Source organism: Triturus cristatus, chromosome 1_2 (genome assembly GCF_964204655.1).
Source record: "Triturus cristatus chromosome 1_2, aTriCri1.1, whole genome shotgun sequence".
NCBI classification, from domain to species: domain Eukaryota; kingdom Metazoa; phylum Chordata; class Amphibia; order Caudata; family Salamandridae; genus Triturus; species Triturus cristatus.
This window is the reverse complement of record NC_140580.1, coordinates 745,948,226-745,972,106: the sequence shown is the minus strand read 5'-3', so window position 1 is coordinate 745,972,106 and position 23,881 is coordinate 745,948,226. Positions and strand designations below refer to the sequence as shown.

At 41.8% G+C, this 23,881-nt stretch overlaps 1 protein-coding gene across 1 annotated transcript in view; it reads right to left on the bottom strand.

The window, feature by feature from the left end:
- TMEM51 (transmembrane protein 51) overlaps nt 1–23,881 on the bottom strand; it is a 152,227-nt gene that overhangs the window by 3,561 nt on the left and 124,785 nt on the right. The window contains exon 2 of the mRNA XM_085608663.1: nt 8,127–8,580. Coding sequence (XP_085464789.1) covers nt 8,127–8,470 — 344 coding nt within the window. The 5' untranslated portion in view covers nt 8,471–8,580. The remainder of the gene's footprint in view (nt 1–8,126; nt 8,581–23,881) is intronic.

The window sequence follows — 23,881 nt, the reverse complement described above, 5'->3', positions numbered from 1 at the left end:
GGTTTTCTGGCACAGGACAAAGGCAGATAGGATGTCCCAGAACTATGGCTTCGAATAGCCAGGTCTTCGGATTTTTGCAAAAGGTGAGAAATGACAGTTTCTTATAGCAGAAAATTCCACGATTTTGCACCTAGGTAGGCAAAAGAGCCGCCTTTCATTCGGGTAAGACTAAACCTTGGTACAGTAAACAAAGCTTGATTCGAGGATCTCAAGGACAGAGTATGCTGGTAAGGAACTACAAGTTCCTGGATGTAAAGTGGCGCCAAGACAAGTTTGACCTTAAACATATAACAGTGCTTTAGCCTCAATATGTTTGGAAGCCTTGAGCCCGTGCAGTTTCTGAAACGAGTGCGAAACCGAAGCATATTTAGGTAAATGAAAGAGCATCCTAGCAGCAGCATTTTGAACAATCTGCAAGCAAAGGGCAGAGGTCGTATTCGCACCCAGGTGCAGCACACTGCATAATCCAATCTGGATTGGACTAGTACCTGAATTACAGTCCTTTGAACCACTAAGGGAATTAACCAAACAGTCTTTTTCAGCCATTTAAGGACTGCAAAACATGTGGTAGTTACTTTAGTCACCTGTGGTTTTATTGAAAGCTTTTCACCAATCTGAAAGCCTAGACTTTTCACCTTAGCAGACTGAGCTTTGCAGAGTCCCTCAGGATCCCAGGCAGTGTCTTGGGCCCCAAAGACCGGCGTTGTTATGCAGAACCATGACCTCAGTCTTGTCACCATTAAGTTTGAGAAAAATTTTATTTGTCCATGACAACATTCATCATGCCCAGGTGCAGCAAAGACGGGTTATGGTTATGTGCCGATGACACAGAAAAAATGATCATTGTATCCTCGGCATATGATACAAGCATTTGCAATTCAATAGGTCTGGTAATTGCGAGATTTTGAGCTATTGGCATTGTACATGACAATGCCTTTTATTTATGTGTGTAACAAAAATGCAATAATAAAAGGCATTGTCATTTACAATACCAATAGGTCAAAGTTTCTAAAATGGGAGACCTATTGCATTTCAAATGCTTGCTGTTTAAAAGCTCCCCATGCTGCGCTTTCACGTTAATAGAGGCCACGCCCCTTTCTTTAGACAAGCTGTGTCTAAAGAAAGATCTGCTGCCGCTATTATAGCAAAAGCATGGTATGGGGCGCTTTTACCCAAAAAAAGCATTTGTCTGTCAAGTTGACAAACACATGCTTTGTTTTAGTTTTTTGTAAAAGCGTCCCGTGAAAGCTCGCATGGGGCGCTGAATGTTGCAGGAAAGCATGTATTGCCTGCAGAAGGCGAAACGCATTAAAGAAAATAGTACTTACAGACTAAATAAGGTGTACTGTGTAACAAATGAAGTAAAAGGGCCAGTTCTCGTGGGAGGTTACAAATGAAGACAAGGCGGTTCTAAGGAGGGACTAACAAGCCTATTTACAAATCAGAAGCCATCATTTACGAAGGACAATGAGACAAGCCAATTACAAATATGGGCGGGGCTCCAAGTCCATACTCCAATACAGCATGGCTTGCAGAGCAGCGCATGCGCTGCCCAGGCTCGACCTAATAAGGGTAAGCCCACAACTATTAGATCCACCAAAAGGCAAACATAGTTGTTAAATAGCAAAAGGCTCTGAATAGAACCCTGTGGAACTTCTGAATTTAGAGCTTGTGGTTTGGATACAACATTAGCCGAAAAGATCTGAAACATACTTTTTTTTGGAAAGAAACAAGCCACCCCAAGGCAGAACTTTCAAGGCCTAATGACTTCAGTCTGTCAGCCAGGATAGAGTGGGACAATGTGTTGAATGTCTTGCTCAAATCCAGCAGAATGAGTGAGGCAGTACCTCCCTCATCCAGATGTTTCTTAGATGTTCCGCCACGCCAAAAAGGGCGGACTCAGTACTGAGAAGCTATGTATTGGCTTTAGTAGTACTGGTGGTAGTGTGGGTTTGTTGGTGATACTGGTATTGGCAGTGATGATATCAGTAGTATTGTGATGTTGATGGTGGTATTAGTGATGGTGGTATTTACTGTAATGCTGGTATTGATGTCGGTATTAGTGGTCTCTAGGACTAGCATTGATATCTGTAGTGGTGGGATTGGTGATACTAGTAATGCTGGTGTGAAGTCGTGGGACTGGTGGTATTTGTATTGTGATGTTACTGGTGGCGACAAGGGTGGTAATACTTACAGTGCGTTATTGGTGGTAGAGCTATTGATATTACCGTTTCTTATAAAGTGCCCACATATTGTTGTGTACATCTTTTGTGAATGTCATTGAAAAAGCCAGACCTGAACACGAACATAAAAAGAAATCTGTACTTATTCCAATGCAGCATGTACATTATCCCAATAACAATCTTTATAAAAACTACATTCTCTTCCGCTGGAGCTAATCTCGGCCAAAATCGAAGCAGAGCCCATGTGGCCACACTGCAGTGCTCATAACTGGTGGGACTGCCAATTCTAGATCTAGAGGAATACCATCATGGGGCTGAGTGGTAGCATGCGGAGTACAGTATGGCTGGCACGCTGCTGGCAAGAGCACCGATCAGAGAGACACTCACATAAGCTGCATAATAGGTGACCGGCGCTGGTGGATATACCCCGCTTAGCGTGCATTACGTTAGAAGCATAGCGCATGTACCCAGCCAAATGGGGAAGAAGGTTCCATACTCATGAGACCAGTCAGTCTGTGAACGCCTTGAATTGCGCACATAAGCCTTCGATATGAACATGTCCAGATGGAGAAACAGAGGTTGCAATAAGGAAGCAGACCTATATGACTCAGGGCCCATCATTACATTGGAGCAGGCAGCAGTCAAGTTTAAGAAAGGAACGTGACAATATCTCCACTACTGTGCAATACGAAGTGCATTTAGAGAATTCTGGGGCACAATCTTCGACACCGTCCCCCACCCGCAAATGAAATCACATACACTAGACTTACTATTGCAGGCAGCCCATTGCAAAGGGGGGATAAGAATCTATATAGAGGTGAGAGTGGATATAAATAAACCCAAACAGAAAGCGTGGTTGAAATGGGCAGCTGATTGTGGGAAAGACTTTACAGACAAGCAATGGGACTAAGCCCTGTTGTTCACATGCACCACTGGCTAGTCATGAGAGATTAGCCCTCATACATTTCAACTTTCTCCACAGGACATACATCATATCCGCCATGCTACTCAAGATAGACCCCCACAAAGATGCAAGACTGCCTCACATGCAAACAAATGGATGAAACATACCTACATAGGACATGGGAATCCACGCCTGAGGCTTCAAGACTACTGGACACAGGTCGTAGGCCGTAACAAGTGAATCTTTAGCTGACACCTCAAGTGTATGTGCTCGGCATCCCAACAAGGGGCAGTAGAATAAAATGAGGAAAACATTGTGAACTTTACCTTCTTATTGGCCAAAAGGAGGTTAAGGAGACTTTGGATGAGTGACAAGTCTACAACAGTAGACAACTGGTTAAGAGTTATGGGCGAATGGTGTATGGCTAAGGAACTGCAGATGATGCACAGTAGACTAGGTTATTCCTTAAGGAACCACTGAGCTCAGATATCGGGACCGAGCACAGTATCAATAGAGAGATGGTTTCTTGTGAACACTCGCAGAACATTAAAACCTGCTGCAATGTTATTGGGAACGTCATGAGGAGCGGACATATTAATGCAAGTATTGTGAGAGCTGTTGAACTGTGCTTTACAATGCCTGTATGTCAAAGATTGTTTGCTATTATTGCATAATCTTCAAGATAAAAGAAATGCAATTTACAAAAGGGCCTTCACACCAGTTCAGCTAAATACCTCTAGGTACTATGCAGGAATTGGCAGAAATATTCTCATGTTTCTGATAATTTAACACATCCAGAAGAAATACGACTATATAGAGGATAACAACAATGCTAAATGAAGTGGCTAGGCTTTAAATAAAAATAAATTTAATTAAAGAAACTTAACTTTGAGCACTGCAGCCAAATGACAGTCTATTACCAAATATCAATACTCTACACACCATTGGATTAAAACAGAGGGCGAAGTGGTACGATCCAAAACATTCTGTAGTGGAACCTTTTCAGGCTTTATCAGTTTGGTCACAATGGGACTTTGGTCTTCTGAATCTTCTGGTCAATCAATTACCCCATTGGTGTCCCACGAAAAACGACCCTACATGGATATTCTCGAATATGTGGTGAACTTTGTTGTGCAAGTACAACTTTTTGCTGCAACTGCCAGCTCAAACCATTTTTGGTGGGAGGTTACTCGTTATTCATAATTTGTGTACCGGTCACCCACTTCTCCTATAAATTTTGAAGGAATATTCTTTAAGGGGGTTAACCTCTCCTAAATAGGTTTGATACAGACTGAATCCATCTGCACTGTACAGGTAGCTTTTGCTATCCTCCCCTAAGCAATTTCATAGATCTTGCTGTGTTGTGAAATGTGCTGGATGTTCAACCAGGTTTCGATGTGGACCTTACAATTTATAACAGGCACAGCTTTTTATACCAAAGAGTGTTGACCGGTGAATGCTTGGCAAAATCATATTTGAATTGTTCGATTCTGAGGGCTCTGTCAACATAGTGATATAACCATGTACAGATTTTACAAGCAGACATCCCACCATTTCTAGGATGAACTGCTGCCAATGGCTCTTAGGATTAATGGATATTCCAGGTTTATGCATGAAGAGACCTTCACAGGTTATAGGATATGCCCACTACACTCCTTCTCATGGGGAATACTATCAGACTGTTATTCTTGTTGCCTTTCTGAGAATGATTTGCCAAGAAAAAAATGAAGATGAATCCAGTGGTGCAATCTGACCACATTCGAAATTGAAACCAAAGCAGACAAGCATTGGCTATTTGATCCTGCCAGTGATGTAGCTTTTTTGTTTCTGCAATTCTTTGGTCTATACCAGTAGATGTAATTTGGGATACAGGAAAAGCTTTCTAAGCAACAGTCAATAAGATGTGTCTTGCGTGGATAGAAAATGTTACTTATGATTACTGTGGATTTCAGATGGGTTGAGATTTGTCATGCTAATAAGGCGACGGTGGGGGGAGAGGAGGGGGGGGTAAAGTTGAGATCTACCAATACATTACCAGGTTGATAATTCAGTATAGAAGGTATTTATTGGGCGATATCAGGGCTACAATAGTTAAATATAAAAGACACAACTCTATGAAAACTGTGATCAGATAGGGGGGAGAGTGTAAGAGACTATGGCTAAGGACAGGTCGCATGATACCCTGAATATATTCTGCAAGACTTTAAAACCTACTGTACTGAATTGTTTCAATCACCCCGTTGCAACATCTAGGATCAATGCAAAAATACATAGCACCAATGTACCTCACGACGACTGATACCTCGCCAATAGGTAAAATTAGCCTACCACCCGAATTCCATGCTAAAAAGTGATATGACTTTGTGATGTGCATAACCCCCACTTCCTAGTACTGTAAATGACTTTGTACTTCATCTGGATATTTTCAACCAAGTAAGGCCATGGAAGGATTACTGGATTATATCAGGTGCTGAAAAAGCCCATGGTTGAATTGTCCTGTAGAATTTCTGGTAGGCTTAGGCAACATTTCCAAGTTGGATCAAAGTATTACACACAAAGCAGAGAGCTAGAATATGGTCTTAATATTTACCATTTAACCTCATTTCTTTAATAAGAGTGACATGAGGCTTTTTAACTTTTCACTACTCACTAATGATTTAAGCAACACACGGGTCACCTCCTTGCCGTGAAGTCTGGGCCCAGCTGTGTTTAATTTTCAACATGATGGGTTCCCTCACTTCCGGCGATTGACAACTTATTTCACGACAGGTGACCATTTAGGTAGTCCAGATCTCTGTACTGTGTGCAAATGTTTTACATTGTTCACCATTCCATCCATCAATTGTTCTTCTTGCATTTGTTTGCCATTTAGAGAGCTACCAGTTATTTCACTGCGGATATTCTTTAAGTAGTGTCAGGCACCGAGATACCTGAAATAGTCACTTAAGGAAGAGAACATTGAGAAATTCAGGATGAATTTCTGGGCTGTTTTGGGATGATTGCAGAGTTTATAGATTACAAAACACATCCAGTATTGTTTTTCTTAATTTATTTTTTAACTCCTGAGTAAAAAGCTAAACATGTTAAGTTTGTAAACTCACAGTTCTTCACACAATTCTGAGTTTAAATTGTAAGACCTGCATGAAAGGTGGGAAAGGTTACAATTAAGGACTGGGGATCTTCATCAACTCCAACAATTCATCATTCATAGAATGGTAATGATGCTAATCATATTTGCACCCTTTGTCTATCCACATTTTTTCAACAGAACATTTACTAAACTCTGCTCCTTCATTGGCTGCATGGGCACCATCCAATAGATGGATTATGCTGGGACTCACAGACGTCCTATATCACGGTCATCAAGATCTATATTTCTTTTATATAGGTAAATTTTGACTACTGATGTTATTTGGGCTATTTCCAGTATTTCTAATCATTAAAGATCAATTGAGTGAGGGGTTTAATCAATCAGTGACAAGGACCTTTTAATTAGTAGTTGTATAATAATATGCGGTCAATCTTCTAAAATGTAATACGGGTAAGGTAGTTTGGGTTTTCCTTGGTATCAAAGCTAATACTGTGAAATGTACGGATGTGTACCTTTTAAAGATAACTTTACCTTACTTACTGGATCTCAATTTATTTTTTAACCTTTTTGTACCTTTGAAATAAAAAAAAACGTAAAACTTTCCTTTACGTCACCAGTTTCACATCATTGATTGCCACTGAATCACCATATTTCTGTGACACAATAAATAGACCATGTTTTACGGGATGACGTACATTAACAGAAGGAGCCAATGGAACTTTTAAAGCAACATAACCATAGCATTATGCCAAGAAACACAAATTTCTGTAGTTCCTATAAAGCTCTGTATGACAAACATTGCCAATGATGGACACTTAAGCTCTACAATGAGGGTACAAGGAACTCTCAGTAGGGATGAACAGAGAGGAGGTAGCAAATTGGGCACTTCAGATTCTTCAAAGAAAAAAACCCAATTTTCGATTCCCATTTAGTATCTGTTGTGAATTTTATGTCCAGATAACAGAAGAAAACCCCCGCTCGGAAGATGGACTTGAAGAACCACCACTGTAAAACGACAACAGCTTGAATAAAGGAGACCATGGCTGACTAGCGATCGATAACCTGCATCATTGATCTGACACCCATTTCTATGCATTGTCTTGGAAGGCATGCACAACCATTGTTTACAAAAGACCATTGGGACCAAGGCTCTTTGGAACCAGATTGGGAGAACAGGAATGAAAATCATATAGAGGATAATAGTACTGTCACTGGCCATATGAAGTGATCCCTCACTTAATTCATTGTCTGACATTGCCACAATTAGGGTTATGCTCTGAACTGAAATAAGAAAATGTACGTCTTCACTGAGAGTTTGGGTTAAAAGTAAGTGACAGCACCTTACGCAGAAAGGATTCTACCTTCAAAAGGTGGTAGAGTTGTTCTCCAACAAAACAAATAAGAGTATATTTCACAACTTTGGGGAAAACCTTGGGGACCTATCAAAGAAAAAGTGGGTACTCTTGCTGATGATGCACTCCCTCACCCACAAACCCCAAGAACACTGTATTGTAGCCAGTGTCTAGGTCTATTCTAAACGAAATACAAAGAAGTAAGTGAGACAGAAGCACCCTAGGATTATATAAGAAAATGAGAAGGGCTCAAGAAGGTGGTGCATCAAATACACCCATTTTCTTATTGTTTAAGGATTAGTTTACTAACATGTGTGCTGCCATTATGGGTGTACTTGCATGGGCGTCAGTTCACCAAAAGTACAAGTAGAAGTGGCAATCATCCTTTCACACTCCAGGATGACTTTTGCAATGCTGCTCAATAGCGTCCTGCTTTATGCTGAGGAGTAAGAAAAAGGGCAAGTTCTGTTATTACCACCCCCTTGGCCTAGAAGATTATGGCATGCACAGGGGAGTTGCATTGAAAGCTTACATGTACACTTCTGCACAGTTACACAAAATTTCTCAGGAAACCATTTTCACAATAAGGAACTTACGCCTCTTCCCGATCCTGAGGGCTTGCAGATATTTCCCGTGGACCTTCCGGAGCGTCCTCATGTTGTTGTTTCTTCTTCTTGCGTATCGTCAGGCAGATGGCAAGAAGCAGCAATACAATTCCTGATCCAACTAAAACATAGGCTATTGAAAATGTTTTGCTCTTTGCCGGAATAGTATCATTCGGTTCAGTTTTGCTACTGTTTCCCTGCGAGGATGGATTTTTGTCATTGCTGCCAAATCCAGGAGCCAGATTCCATACTGCCATTATAATCCCAAGAACAAGCATTCCAATTCCTATTGCACTCAATGCATAATGAGAACCAGTGGATCTAGAATTTGCCATGGTCCAGGAACCAAATAAGGAGTTCAAGACTCAATTTAATTCACAACATCTTTCTTCTTCCACAACTTAATATCCAGAGTTCTAGCCTTTGGGTGCATTCATCAGGAGTTCTGAAAAACATAAAAAATTAAATGTACATAAAAAATGTAAACTGTCTCTACTGATTCAGTAATCAGACACAATGTATTTATACAAACAAAAGATTATTTTAAGAAACCAAATTCTGGGGGGCTATTGATCTCGTTATATGTAGATTACATAACGCAATATATGTAAGTGAACCGGAGGTCAACCTTACACCACTACTCCGGGAACTCATGAAATTCGGCGGGTAATCAGGGATATTCATAAATTGGTCCAAATCGTCCCTATTCCCCCTGACGCCGGCCACTAAGCCTTTTAAGCAAGAATTCCCACTCAGGTGGGCGGAAGGCCCTGTAAAATATTTAGGCATCTGGTTGAGTAGCGACGTGCAAGAAATATGGAATCTGAACTTTGGCTGTGTCATTGCCTGGTTAGAAGGGAAAGTCGGGGTGTGGGCCAAGCTTCCACTCTCTCTCGCTGGCAAAATAGCCATAGCGAAGATGATCGTTTTACCCAAGATCCTGTATCTATTTATCAACATACCACTACCATTGATACAGTCGTTTTTTCATACCATTCGATCTCTCATGATTTCCTTGGTCTGGGCAGGGAAGCAGGCTTGTGTGAGCTGGGAGATATTTACCCTCCCCTTGGCACAAGGGGGGCTGGGAGCTCCGGATATGGCGCTATACGCATATTGTGCACAAGCACAGTTTTAACATTTTTGGGTACATTCAGTTCCGTCCAGCCTCATGTGGCTGTTGAGGCAGACATGGCAGCCCCTATCCCCCTTCAGGTAGCCGTATACAAAAAGTACAGCCGACCCAGAGATGGTATAGATACTTTTGAGACCCTGAGGTGGGCCTGAGAACGTTTACGTATCAGAGCTGGACTGGAGACACAATATGCTCCGTGAATCCCTCTGCCTTACAACCCACAGATCCCGGCTATGTGCGATGGCGGAAATGTGGCACTGGCATCATCAATGGGGCTCGAAACATTTGTAGATCTGTACCCACAGGATGAGTTTTGTTCCCCGCCAGCTGCTGGCCCGGAAGACAAAGTATTTTATGTCACTCTTCCTCTATTTTAAAGTTAGAGCCACGTGTAGGCAAATGCATTCCTCATTTCCGAATCCCCCCTGCACAGCTGCCAGCCCTTGAATTGATAACTGTGACCAGCTCCCGTAGACTCATAACACTGCTATATTGTTCTGTGCAGACCACTTCACTCATAGTTATACCCAAGGCTCAACAAGACTGGAATGCAGAACTAGATGGGCAAGTGACAGATGAGCAGTGGGTCTTCTGCTGCGGCCAACTCCAGATGTTCTCACCCAATTATAAATTGATATTAATACATTTCAAATATATACACCGGTTCTACAGAACCCCTAGTCAACTCTCCTGCATGGGATTACGTCCAGATTCTAGATGCTGGAGATGTGGCTACACTCCTGCCACCTTCTTACATATGTCCTGGAACTATCCTCCCATCACTGCCTACTGGATTGCCATCTTTAATAAGATCCACGTTATTTTAGGGACACCATCAGCCGACTCAGATAATAGGCCTTCTTGGCTATGTTAAAGACACCAAGGTCGAACACCGTAAATTGCATGCATTATTACTCCTGATGGCCAAACGAAGGGTATCTATACACTGGGTGGGAAAGGAGAGCTCCTACAGTTAAAGCTTGGATCTCAGATGTCACATTTAGACATACTCAATTGCCGACCTTCTGGGAGTTGATGCCTGTGGCCTCCAGGCCAAGGAACATATGAGAGCCATTCCTAGACTGGTTAAAGTCACTACAGGAGGATGTATCTACCCCTCCTGACCCGCCGGGGGGAGGGGAGGGGGAAGATAGCATCGTAATGCTGTCAGGGGCGCATTCTGTGAGTCATTCGGACTAGCTTGATTGCCTCAGGCTGGCAATTATATCTTAAAACATGCAGTTCTTGTGGGTGGTGGGTGCTATAGTTATACTAGCTGTAACCCCTGCTGTTGGCTGCTTTGGGAGTGATACGGTCTGATGTCTCTTGTGTATGATGTGAAGTTGAGCGTTGTATATCAGCCAGATATCTGCTTATGACGATTGTAGATTGCTGGTTTCTTTTTGTGTTTTATTTTCTTTCAGTTTATGTTTGTTTGCTCACATGATCAGTATTATGCGACTTCTCTAATGCCCTATGTCAATAACGTTAGATGTTTGTATTGTATAAAATGCTAATAAATAAAAATAAAAAAAGAAACCAAATGAAAAAGAGTAGTTAGCTTTTTTGATAGCCAAAGTTCAACATGCCGGACTTTATTTAAACACCTGCTCAATTGTCAGTATTACCGCATGGTAGCATAACAATATCTTATGGAAAATAACTCAAAAATATTAGCACATGGTGGAATGCAAATCAGATTCTTTTCTTCTCAAATCTTTACTTTCTTTATACTCATTGGGTACAGGACACTGGGAAGCTGTTCAAAGTTAAAAAGCTCAACAGACTCGAAAAAGGAGCTCACATCCATCCCCGTAGCCTCAACATTCTTGATACATGAAGAGTTGATCTCAGCGCTTCAGTTTGATTACTTTAAGACAAGCCATAGCAAATGGAATGATCAAAACTACATGAGGCATAAAATCCATCAGCTATCAGAAAAAAGCTGGTGTAGTTGAATTTGTAAAGTCACTGCTTTTAACTATTAAATGCCTAAATGCTGAAAACCTGTGAATTGAAATCATCATTAACCTTTCACCATGTTGAAGGTCTAAAATTATCTGACGAGGGCTAAGAACCAATACATTTCGAGGTAAGCCCTTTCATGATCAGAGTGAAGTAACTAGCCATAATGCTGCACATTTGAACTAACCTTGAAGCTTGGGAGAAATCTCATGGAGAGTTAGGCCATGTTCATTACAGACTTTAATCTCATTAAAATGATGATTCCATGCACAAGGATTATATACAGTTTATTACTAAAGCAAATGTCTAGATGGCAGAATCCTTACAAGTGGCAGTTGGCCAATGGACACCACATGCACCATAATTCCATAAGATGGAATGACGTTATGCAGGAGCCCTAGAGGCTAAGAATGTTTTCACACCAGGTCTGCCAGACTCCCAATACTGACGCCACTATGCTCACCCTATTATTAATGACAAGTTTTTTATTTGTATTGCAATAAATGGCTTCGGGATTGGCACTCTCTGTTCTTGACTATGCAATCATATGAGACCTTGTAGTTAGGCAAATGTACAACATGCTAACAAGCAAAGTACTTTCTCACTATGGATTTATGACAGAGCAAATGGATACCACTGTAACAGTTGATTCAGTCCAAACAACCTTAATGTCTGGGGGACATGAAGAAGTTGATTGGGTTTCAGCACCATTGATCATCTTTCTGGTACAGTACTGGAGCTAGTAGTCATAATAATAGTGTGGACAACTACATATGTCTAGTGGATCCAGCTCGGCTGTGGTAATACACACCTCCATGGGTGGGAATGGTCAAAGGCAAAACTAGTAACTTGTCAACCACAGTGTGGAAGACCTGATCACTAGCTGGTGAACACTATGATCAAAAACACAAATTCACCTTTATGTATGGGTATGATGGTAGTTTCAGATTCGTATCTTTTCATATCAAAAGCTAACAATCTCTTGTTTCAGTCAGCAGCCTCCATAACTTAGAATTACTGAAATTAAGTTTTAGTAGCTATTCATGTTTGGGAGAGAGGTGGCATTGAAAGCCTCCACCTGAATATTCTTCTCATATAATTGACACTAGAGAGGAAGACTTGGCACAGGTATAAAGATTTTGCTGGTTTCCACCTATACATTCCCATCTTTCTTCTCTACTTTGAGAGTCTGAATTTTAATATAGGATTCTACTGTTGGACCATTCCCAGCTGTAAATCTAGACCCCAGTTTTCCACTATTCCTCAATCTTCTGAATAAAACAGTTTTGCATGAGATCTGCTATAGCATGAATCTGATAGTTCATAAGCTGCCCTCTAAATAAGCCTCCTTTACAAGCTCTGCAATCTAAAGTGAAGTGCATATACTTGAAACATGCATGTGAAATATTTCTAGTAGAGTGTCATTTGTGAGGCTTTGCTTAGTTTTATTAAAAGGTATTTTTGTTTACTAAAACCCACTGTTCGAAATGGATATTCTGGTTACCTTTGAAACAACCACTCTTATAATTAACCTTTTCCCTTACCCTGCCACAGGTTAAAAAGCCTGCAACCTATTTGAGTCATTGTACGTGGAATAGCCATAATATATTGTAGCTATCATCCTTGTATACCCACTACCACTGTTCCATTTAAGGTGCAAGCGGAACTCTGTGCCCGCACACCCACACATCCGACAGTGTAGGCATTTCCTGGTTGCAGAGGATGAGGCAGCCTGTGAGATCAAGGAGGGAGCACTTGCTTCATTTCATTTGTTTCTAGAGATTGTGGCTGCCGAGCAGATTGTGTGCTTTTGTTTAAGTATTCACGTTAATTGCAGCGCCCATCACTAGCTGGGATTAACATGAATACTTTCACAAAAGCACATAATCTGCTCCGAAGCCACGCTTTAGTAACAAAAGAAATGCAGCAAGTCTACAAATATGGCGTGTGCTTTCAGAATCACTTGAAAGCACACGCTGTGTTTGTAGACTTGCTGCATTTCTTTTTTTAATAAAGCGGGCTGCGGGCGATTGTGTGCCTTATTTTAAAGATTTCAGGTTGATTGCAGCTCATGACGGTCGCTGCGATTAACATGAAAACTTTAACAAAGGCACACAACCACCCTGCAGCTGTGCTCTATTAAGAAAAGAAATGCAGCAAGTCTACAGGTGCCTTCAGGTGATTCTGAAAGCACAGTCCATGTTTGTAGACTTGCTGCATTATCTTTTCTTAATAAAGCGTGACTACAGGGTGATTTAATGCTTCCAAGGTTTTAGATTGCTATGTGTGACATTTTCAGAATTTCAGTGTAAATGAGTGACGTTTCATCGACTAGGAGTGACACTTTCTCCCGAGCAAAATTAAGCAATAAAGATGAGGGAAACAAATATTAGAAATTACACCTCACTGAGCAAAAAGAACTAATAAGTCACTGAATGAAAGAGGGCTAAGGGGAAGCAGCTGAAAACTGAGCTGAACAGTCAGACTGTGTGACTGCTACTTTATGCACTGGGAGGGTGTAATGATAATGCAGACAGTGATGTCATGTGTGGTGCTTTTAGGAACCAAGCAGACTACTTCCAGGGTTAATGATCGTCTTGCTACTAGAATGACTGAGAAAGAGTGCATGAGGTGAATCAACATGATTGGACAGTCACTACAAAAAAGTGTATGTGCTTGGAGTCGGAAAAGAAAGGGAACCCAATGGACATAGTTTGTTTGGCAGTAAGTGTAGAAAACCCTGGCAGAGCTGCATTTTCATTCTATTGCTGAAAGATGTTTAATTCCCTTCTCTGTGCAGCATGCAGAGCCTTCTAATGAAAGCTCTACTTTTTACTCTTGGGGTCCTGAACCACATACACTTATAATTAACATTCCATTTCCCTAAAAACCTCATTCTTGACCCCTGAAATGATGTGCCTTCAGCAGCAGCTACCATGCGACAAGGCAGTAAGACTGTGGCGCCCCATCTTTGGGAAGTAGGTGGTAGCTGAGGTAAGGGTTGGCTAATGACCTGAATCTCACAAAGTCCATTTTCCAAGATAAAACGGTGTCTTTTTGGGAGGTAAAGCAGGGTTTATTCACTGTGACCCTAGTTAAACGATGATGATTTGAAAAGTGTGGCAAAGCAGATTATTTAAAAAACAAAGTGTTTTGAAGTATATACGCGATTATTACTTTAAACCCAGATCATACAAACAGAATGTCTGAAAATAAGGATTATAAGCTTGTTTTTAAAAACATCTCCTACCTCTGCCAGTCGCACTTAAACACTTGTGTGCTGCACTGATGACAATCAAGTCCTGAAGTCAAGTGACAAGACCAATATGGTGCCTCCAGTTCCGGAAAGCACACATGTGCAAAGGGCATTGTCAACAATCTCTATCCAGGTCGACGTGGGGGCTTAGGAGGGAATGGGTCCATCAGGCTGTAAAACTATAACAACCTGCCCAAGAGGCTCAGGTAATGCGACTTCTCTGCTGGCGGGTGCAGCAAGGAAAAACAAAGCTACCGCCTGCCAGTGTGGCCAATCTTCGAAGCATGTGTATGCTTCTGGTCACCAATAGGGTGGTGAGATTGTGGGAAAACAGCAAGCAAGACCTATCCCCAGGGATCACCCATGTGATGACTGGTACGCCCAGAGTAGTCACAGAAAGGCTGGTTGGGGCACGGCTAATTGATGCGTTAAAGTGTGGCTGCCAACTAAGCGCTGTTAATGAATATTCTATCTCTGACACATAGCATTGTAAATTTGAAGGCGCAGTTGCATGCTCATATATGTGAGACAATTTTAGAATGCTGGTGCTGCCTCATTGGCAGTGCGCCTCAATTGCAGTATTGTCAGAGGGGCGCTAGAATGCGGGACTAATGCATCATAATGCGATGATGCGGACACCATCATGAAAATGGGTTAGTCTAACGCCTGATGAGGCCCTACCCTAACCCAGCCCCAAACTTGCGAAAAATAAAATAACGAAGTTATTGTATTTTTCCTGCTCAAAGAGAGCATTTGTTAAAGTTTTCATGTTAATCGCTTTGCCCATCATGAGATGCAATTAACATGAAAACTTTAACAAATGCACACAATCACCCAGCAGCCCAGCTCTATTAAGAGAAGTGTAGCAACATAACTGCCAAGGTTTCAATTAGCTGTGTGAGGGGTTTCAAACCTGCCTTAAGAGCATTCAAGTGGCACTTTAAGTGTTTTCACTTTTTTTAAGCAAAAAATTGGAGTGAAATTTGGCGCTCCACCCACATGCGCGGTCTGGTTACTGGTGCACATAGCCTTGGTTGCAGCACACATAGACCTTACACTTCTGCACACAGTGGGAACAAATTAGAGGGAACATTGGCCACTACATCACTTTTCTATTTTCCTCTCCATAATTTCACCTTGTGGGCTTTCTTTTTGCTATCCTCATGCACTTGGCACTCCTATTTCATTCACATGTCCTTGCTATTCCCATTTTCCACATTAGCACTCCAAGTCTCTTACTTTGCCTTTTTGAACCACTAATTTCGGAGAATATTTTTAGCAATTGATATGATTCCCACTATCCTCCCTGCTGCAAGTGGTACGGTCCAGCGTGAACACAATCTATTTTCATCTCTGTTATTTGACCCATTTATCTTTCAGCTCCTGTTAATTTTCAACATGTTCCCACTTGGAATATTAGGGTTCATTGTCTCTTTCAAAACTATATCCAGATTAGTGTCAGCTATACTACATTTGTTTTATTCAACCGGTTTACCTAAACTTACTAGTTAAAACACATGCATGTCCCTCATTTCCAAATTATTAGTCAGTCCGTCAAATTAATTTTCATTCTGCCTAAAAGGCCATATTGGGTAAAAAGAAATACAACATTCATAGACAGAATATAGAAAAAGATTTTTAAAAGAATCAAACAGCTTATCAATTCATATCAATTAAATTACAAGAGAATACACGAAAAACGTTAAAATAATCTAAATAGGATATATTAACTTTTTAATTTTAAAACATTAAGAAAACAGGCCATCACCCAAAAGGACAATTCATATTTAGGCATTTGTGAAAAGGCAAGAGCTGGTCTAACCATATTAAAACTCAGTAACTTTAGATAAGGTAAAAAATGATATCAAGACAAAGAACAAAAAGAACAAAAAGAACAAAAAACGAAGGAAAGGCAACGTTTTGTTCTGAGATATGCGCACATGGTCTTGGATTTGAAATGTCCTGATGAGTATAGCCACATGCAAACTAAGCAAGTGATGGACTAGTTCCAGTCTGAAATGTATCAAAATAAATCTGATGAGCATTAATTAACAAGATTGAGAAATTAATCAATGTGGGGTACAGTTTTCAGAGTAATATATGATCTTACTTTTTCTTTTAATTAGTTTATGATCCTCTCTAACATTGCTTCTGGAAACAAATATAGCTTCAATCCAATGGAGATAGAGTTTAGTAAATCAAGAAGGGTTTCAAAACAGTTCCTGTCTATTGAACAGATAGAATTAAAGTAAAGCAAACATGTGACTATGCCTTCTTTCCTGAGCCAGACAATCCTTAATATGTCTGTTGTAAGCAGCTTCATTTGTTTGCAGAACTGAGGCCCACAACAGAAGGGGCCAAAGTTTAATCACATCTTCCACAATCTCCCAAGTGGTATTTGGGTTGAAAGCAAGCACCTGCAGAAAATGTATCCCTATATTGCAGTTTGGTAACTCTTTCATATGCCCAAAAGCCTATATCAGAACATGCTATTGATAGACATTTTGAATTGTAAATGTTCAGCATGTGTGTTATGTGTTTAGAACCAAGTTAATTTACAATGTCAAAATGCAACACAAAGGAGTGTAGCCTCCTGCACGTCTGTAAGTGATACTATTTAAGTGAGCAGTGAAATGGAGCATCAAAGTAAGAAAATTAATTGACCCTCATCATGGCATTACTTGTGATCAATGCTCCTCGATCTGATAACTTTTCTACTGGTAGTTGGTCCAAATTTTATCAGAGCCAGGGTTGCAAAATGAAAAATTAAGGGTCAGGGTAGGATGTAATCCAATCTACTCATCTTGCCCATACTAGGCCAGGGCCCAGGGTAATCGTGATCTCTGCCCCTGCCCCCTGAATGCAAAATGTTCCTTGCTGCATATACTTATGGACTGCGTCTTATCTCGCAAATCAAATTATGTTTTTAAGACCTCTGTTTTTTTTATTATGATCCTATCCTTAGGCGGAAAGCTGTGGAGTTGTTATCTGAAATGCGTTATTTAGATGTGGCAGTTGGAATTTCTCAGTTTTTATGGTTTGTTAAACAGCATTTTAAGGATGAATTATAATGGGAAGGGTGTTTCGGGGAGTTAGGATGAGGCCCTTTTATTGATTTTAATTGTCAAATGTGTTTTTAGAATGTTTTATAGACAATTGTCTAAATAAACTTATTTTCTACCCATCTACCATTATGAAAGTGTCAGATTAGAGCTTAGATCGAAGACCTAGATCTAAGGCATACATTAACTGTAGAAACAAGTCAACCAAAAGCTTTAACTTATTTGCTGTACATACCCATCAATACAGAATCATCTACTTATAAAAGTACAAGATTTAATTTTAAGCATATCGTGACCCTTTTGTACTAAACAAATCTCCAAGTTATTAATGTTTATAGTAAAGAAAAAAGGGTGCAAGAATCCAACCTTGTCTGACGTCACGATTAAGAAATACAAACATTCCTGCTGTCACCCAAATCTGACTACTTTAGCTGAAAGTTTGAGATGCATTTGTAACACAATTTCAACACTGTCAGGGTTAGCACAAAGAGTAATCACAATGATGAACAGCATAGCCCTATAGACGCACTCAAAAGCAGAGCTAAGAAACTAAATGCACCATCCCATTTTTTACTTATATATTTATTCATAAAGAACTCTAGTTTAAGACGCTGTTTTGTGGTTCCTCGATTTCACCCATAATCACCATTAGAAAGAACGTTATGTTCCATAGCCAAGTCGGATAGTCTTTCAGTTTTTTAGATTTTCTCAGTAATTTTATAAATTGAACCAATCTTGGCCATCCTGGGCACCTTTTTTAAAATACCGGAAGATCCTGCCAACCTTGAATTACAGGCCCCATTTTTATAAGTAATGGAGCTCACGAATCACGTTTGTGCTTGTATAGATCCATTGGGACTCCATCAGGACCAGGGGCCTGTCACACAGTGATAACTTTATTTGCACTTCAAACTTCAGTTAATCAAAAAAGGAAAGTCTTGCTCAGCGCAAATAAAAATCATCATGGACAATCAGGAGGAGTTTCAAAGACAGAATATATTTTTGAAAAATGCAATACCCAAACATCAGACTGGATTACTCTGTCAGTGACAGTTACGGGACCTGTTAAGAAACCGGAAATTTACGAATGGCAGCTTGGGACATTCGAAAGTGGTAAGGGCGTAAAAGTTGGTTAGGACTTATGTAGCAAGAGAAGCGAGCACGCTTAATGGACAAACCGTGGGGTCCAGGCTGGGTCCTCATCTCAAAATAAAATTGAACAAAGATTGTTAAATGGTGCATTTTAAAACAAACTCATTTAATGTGAAAGCAAGCTTTATAAAGCAATGGGAACGTATAGTCTTGAAATATTAAACACATTCAAAACTGCCCCATATCTTACTGCATTATTATGTTCAACAGTTACTTTAATGAGCAAATTGTACAGCGAGACAACTTCAGGCCCTATAAAGTATGCGCTTGCCCATTGTCTTGCACTTTATGCGGCATCAGCTTTGGAAAAAAATGCTCTAACCAGACTTCGAGAAGTCGGCACAGTTGCTGGCTGCCAAAAGTCCAAGAGAAATATGTGCAGATGTGGTATGAAAATAGTGGGGGCCCTCTAAAAGGGAATACATTTCCGAAAGTCCCATAGTGTGCCTCCGGACAGGTATTTTGGTTTCTCTCTGAAATATTATTTCATCCAGATATATAATACAACTGACATACACCTAAGACCTGTCAGTACAATTGGCTTTGTCAATGGTTTTCAGCTGCTAAGATAAACAAGCATTTGCAATGCAATAGGTCTCGCATTATTAAAGTTTGAGATATTGTCATTGCTATAATAATGCAACACCAATAGCAATACCTATTGGATTGCATTTTTGCCCCGCCCACCCCCATAATGCAGCGCCTGTCGACACATACGTCTGCGCGCCACATGCACATGGATCTCCACCACACCCAGGCACCCCCATGTCCCCACCTTCAAACACACACACACACACACACACACACACATCTCCAGCGCTCAACGCGTCCAGCTCCAGCCCGCCACGGATGTGAGCCAACACTCTTCAGCCAGGCTCCATTAGCGACTGAGATCTGATCTTGTTTGCTTACTGACAAACATATTTAACATACTCAAAAACCCTTAACAATTGCTGTAAAACTATAATTGTGTGAGAATTTTTGCTGTACCCTATACCGGGATAGGAAAAGACAGCAGAAGAGCGTGTGCTTGTGTAATGACGTAATAAAAGTATTTATCTAAGCAGCCTCTTCTTACGCAACATGAGCTCTGGGTGACGTTTAGTCCTACTGTGTGACTAGTGTGGGCGTTTATTGATGATCCCTAATGAAGTATAATGTTAACAGTCTCAGCAAAGCTAATCCCACCCATCACTGCACGCAGTTTATTGATGATAATAACATAATATATAGTACCAAACGTAAAACGCCTAACATCGAAGAGGTGGACTGAATGAAAGTCAGGTTGGGCTAGGGCAGAGTCAGTGACGTATGTTAGGAGAGCTGGAGATGCGACTGACTGGCCACCCCCAGCTGTCATTCAGAGGCAGCAGCCTGGCTTGAATTCTGTAGATTTCCCCAACAGACCGATCGAGCCTCTGCAATCTGCATTTCCAGCCTAAGGTTTTCCGAGTGTGGAACTGTCCGTGGCTTACACATGTAGGTGTGTGTGCTCTGAGTCAGTGAACTGGTAGCGTGGAGAGGTAAGTGCATGCGATGAAACTAAGCCACCCAAGAAGGAGAAATGAAAAAGCATCTGGACCACAGGGAGGGGCAGGACGTAACTCTTCAAGGAGTGATATCAGCAGAGTGAGGGTTGCAGGATTACAAACACGCTGAGTGCACGCAAAGGCAGTTCCTCTGTAGATTGATTTCTACAGTACGAGACGTTTTGTGTGGTTTGTCTAAAGGAGTAACCTGGCTTTTCTTGTGATTTTACAGATAGTGAGACGCAGAAAGAGCCGTGGGGTGGGGGGAGGGGCGGAAGGGTTTACGTGTGGGGAGGGACAAGTCCCAACCTTTAAAAATGAGGACACATTTGTGGCTTCCCCTAAAGAGATTGTGTTTGAATTTCCACAGATTTTATTTTAAATCCACTCTTCTGAATGTGAAGGCGTCAACAGATTAGGGGCCTGTATTTGTTGGATTGGAAATCATTGGCTCCTGACCCCTAGACACATCTCCACCACCAACACATGCACACGTATCCTTCACCACAGGCACACATTTTCATCTCTAGCTCTCTCTCCCAGTCTCCCTCTCTCTCTCTCTCTCTCTCTCTCTCTCTCTCGCTCTCTCATACACCCTGCACACACACACACACACATAGGTGCCCCTCAACTGCTGACACACATCTCCATCACCCCAAAGTACACTTGTACTTTTAAGGCACACCATAGATACGTGTCTCCATCTCTCGTAGACACATGCAAGTGTACAATGGCCCGCGTTGACATAATTAAAGTGTAGACACACACACACTGGACACATGCGCCCCAAATACATGCCTCACCGGCCCATGTTCATATACATAATCACGGATGTACCTTTGTACCTCCGAGTGTACACACATGGTACACCTCTCCATCCCATTTCATTGCGCACATCCCTTTTGTGCCACACGTGTACACACTTGCCTCTGACAGCCACAGGTCTACACACTCTTCATCACCCCCAGGAACTCCTAAACGACACAACTGCCTTAGCACCCCCAAAGATGTACATTTGTTGCACACCTTGCTTCGATGGACCAACTTTTTTTTTTATCTGCAATTTTATATAGCGCGAAGGCGACCCAAAGGTATTGGAGCGCTTTACACGAGCACCAGTTACATTACATACGGACACATTCATTTTTAGTAGGCACAGGAATATTTAGTGATTTGCTCAGAATCACATGATGTTGAGCCGACGCCGCCGAGACTCGAACCTGGTTCCCCAGTTACAAAGTTGGCAGCCCTGGTCGTTGCGCACACATGACGAGTTTGTCTCTGTTGCAACATCTGTACTCGCATTGCACACTTACAACTCCATGACCGAGGTAACCTGTGTGCGCACGTGGCATACATGTGTCGTATGCCTCCATTACTTCCCAAGTAAGCACCTTTGTCCGTCACTCCCAAGAACACGCATGCCTCTGTTTCCCACGGGAGGCGCACTCTCGCCGCCGTGCACACGCGGGGAATAGTGAATAATTCAGAGTACTCACCAGCGCCGTGCACACCGCCAGCAAGTGAAGCAGCACGGTCACAAAGTCCATCCTTGTGTCAAAGTGTGGCTTGTTGTGAGGTGCTGCACGTCCAAGTTCCTCCCTCGGATAGTAAATCAGCTAGAGGTTGTGAACGGATGATCAACCGGTGGTGCGCGCGCACCACATCGGAGCGGGGGCGGGAATCGAAACAAGTGGTGTGTGCGCACCACAGAGGAGCGGGGGCGAGAGAGCGCGGCAGCGAGTCGAACGTGTGCTGCTGCGCGTAATAGACACCGATGGGAATGGGTGGAGCAAAGGCGGGACATGTGCCCGTCTTTGCCCAATTGCGTGCCTTATTAAAAAAAAAAAAAAAAAAAAAAAAAAAAAAAAAAAAACACACACACACACACACACACACACACACACAAGCTAAAGCCAATGGCAGCTGGCGAAAGCAAAACCACACGCATGAGCGTGTGGTTAGCTTTCAGAATCCCCTACATGAGGTCTTGTGCTGCGTGAGCAGTGCTGTGCACTGCAACGCTAGGTACGAGACCTAAAAGCGACTAACGCTTGCACGCTCACGGTCTAGTTAGTACAATCATACATGTGTGTAGCATTTAGCGCTGACATGGTTTAAACAAGTTCCATTCCCGACTTGTCCGTGTTGTGGGAGAGGCTGGGTTCGGCAACCTCGCGTCTTTGAGAACGTGTGGGTAGGCCATCTTTAATGGAATATGTTTTAGGTGAATGTAACTGAGATTCAATTCCTTTAGCAGGGAAAAAGAACCTTACTCATTTTAAAAATGAAAAGCATTTTCCTAAACGACAAGAGATAACATGGGGGTAACGTTTACGTTTAGGCGATTAAAGAATATACTTTCTTCAAGAAAACAACACACGCAAAGATCAGATAGTTTGTTTAACAAGCCTGGGAGTTGTAAATAAAAAAAAAGCACGCTACGGCCTGCTGCAGGATAGAGAGAGGGGAGGGGGGGGTGGAGGCCAGCAGAGTGACGCGAAATAAGGAAACGCACTTTTAAAAAAATCACAGGAGGTTAAACTGTGAAAATAACTAAATGAAAAGTGGAACCGATAAATCGGGTAAAGGAACGAAGAGGAAAGAGTAAAATAAGAATTTGGAAAAAGAAACAGTGACCTCACGGGGAAAATATTTAAAAAAATCACATTCACCACTCCTAAGTGTCTAAAAATAAAGCTGAGTTCTGTAATCAATTACATGTATAAATCTTCAGGACTTTGGGTGATGGGCAGCCGGCAGGTAGATGAACAGGTTTCTTTCCTAAACTCTGCAAACTCCACCCATGCTAGGCTAGTTAATGCTGACGTAGAATAAACAGCGAGCGCACGCAGCCAGGAGCAAGCAGCCGAGGAGGCCGTTTATGGCTGCCTGGTTTACCACTGTCCTGGGGAGGCTGCTGTTGAGAATGAGCCCCCCCGTATCACAAGAGCTCCGATGCTTTATTCAGCCATGAATTCTAATAGGACAGAGAGCGACTGGCAGGGGCTGGTCAATGAGATGAGAGACTTTTAACAGAGTGGAGAGGGGGGCGTGTTGGGGGTATATGTGTAGGCGTGATGAGTTTTTAAAATGATGTGGCTGCATTTTACGTAACCCGAAAACAGGACTATGAAAAAAAAAAAAAGATATCAAGGCAGGGAGTGGCACAGTGGTGCGGGCCGCAGTTGTAAAAGGCAGGGAGAGGGTGAGATAGGGAGAGGGTGAGATTGAGAAAGGGAAAGATAGGGATCAAAGGAAACAAGCAAGAAGGGGGTGGCAAATGGTGTGCACTTTGATGTCCTCAGTGGCCGCGCGGCTCACTGAGGACATCAAAGCAAGTGATCAGGCAGTGCTTTTCAGGCTGCCAAATGGTGCGCGCGCCCGGGGCACATGCACTGTATTTGGAGGCCTGAAAAGCCACTGTTTGCACTTCCAAAACTCCCTTACTATAAGTCTCGCCAGAGCAGCGCTAAAGCGCTGTCTCAGCCGAGACCTAATGAGTAACTACAATGATTTGCTATAAATAATTAATGTTGGAAATGTTTTAATTTTGAAATTATGAGACTGAATTAAATATTATTGAGGCCTGTGGAATGAGTACTGGCCTTCAGTTGTGTGCTTAATGTCAGCTATGTATACCCTTT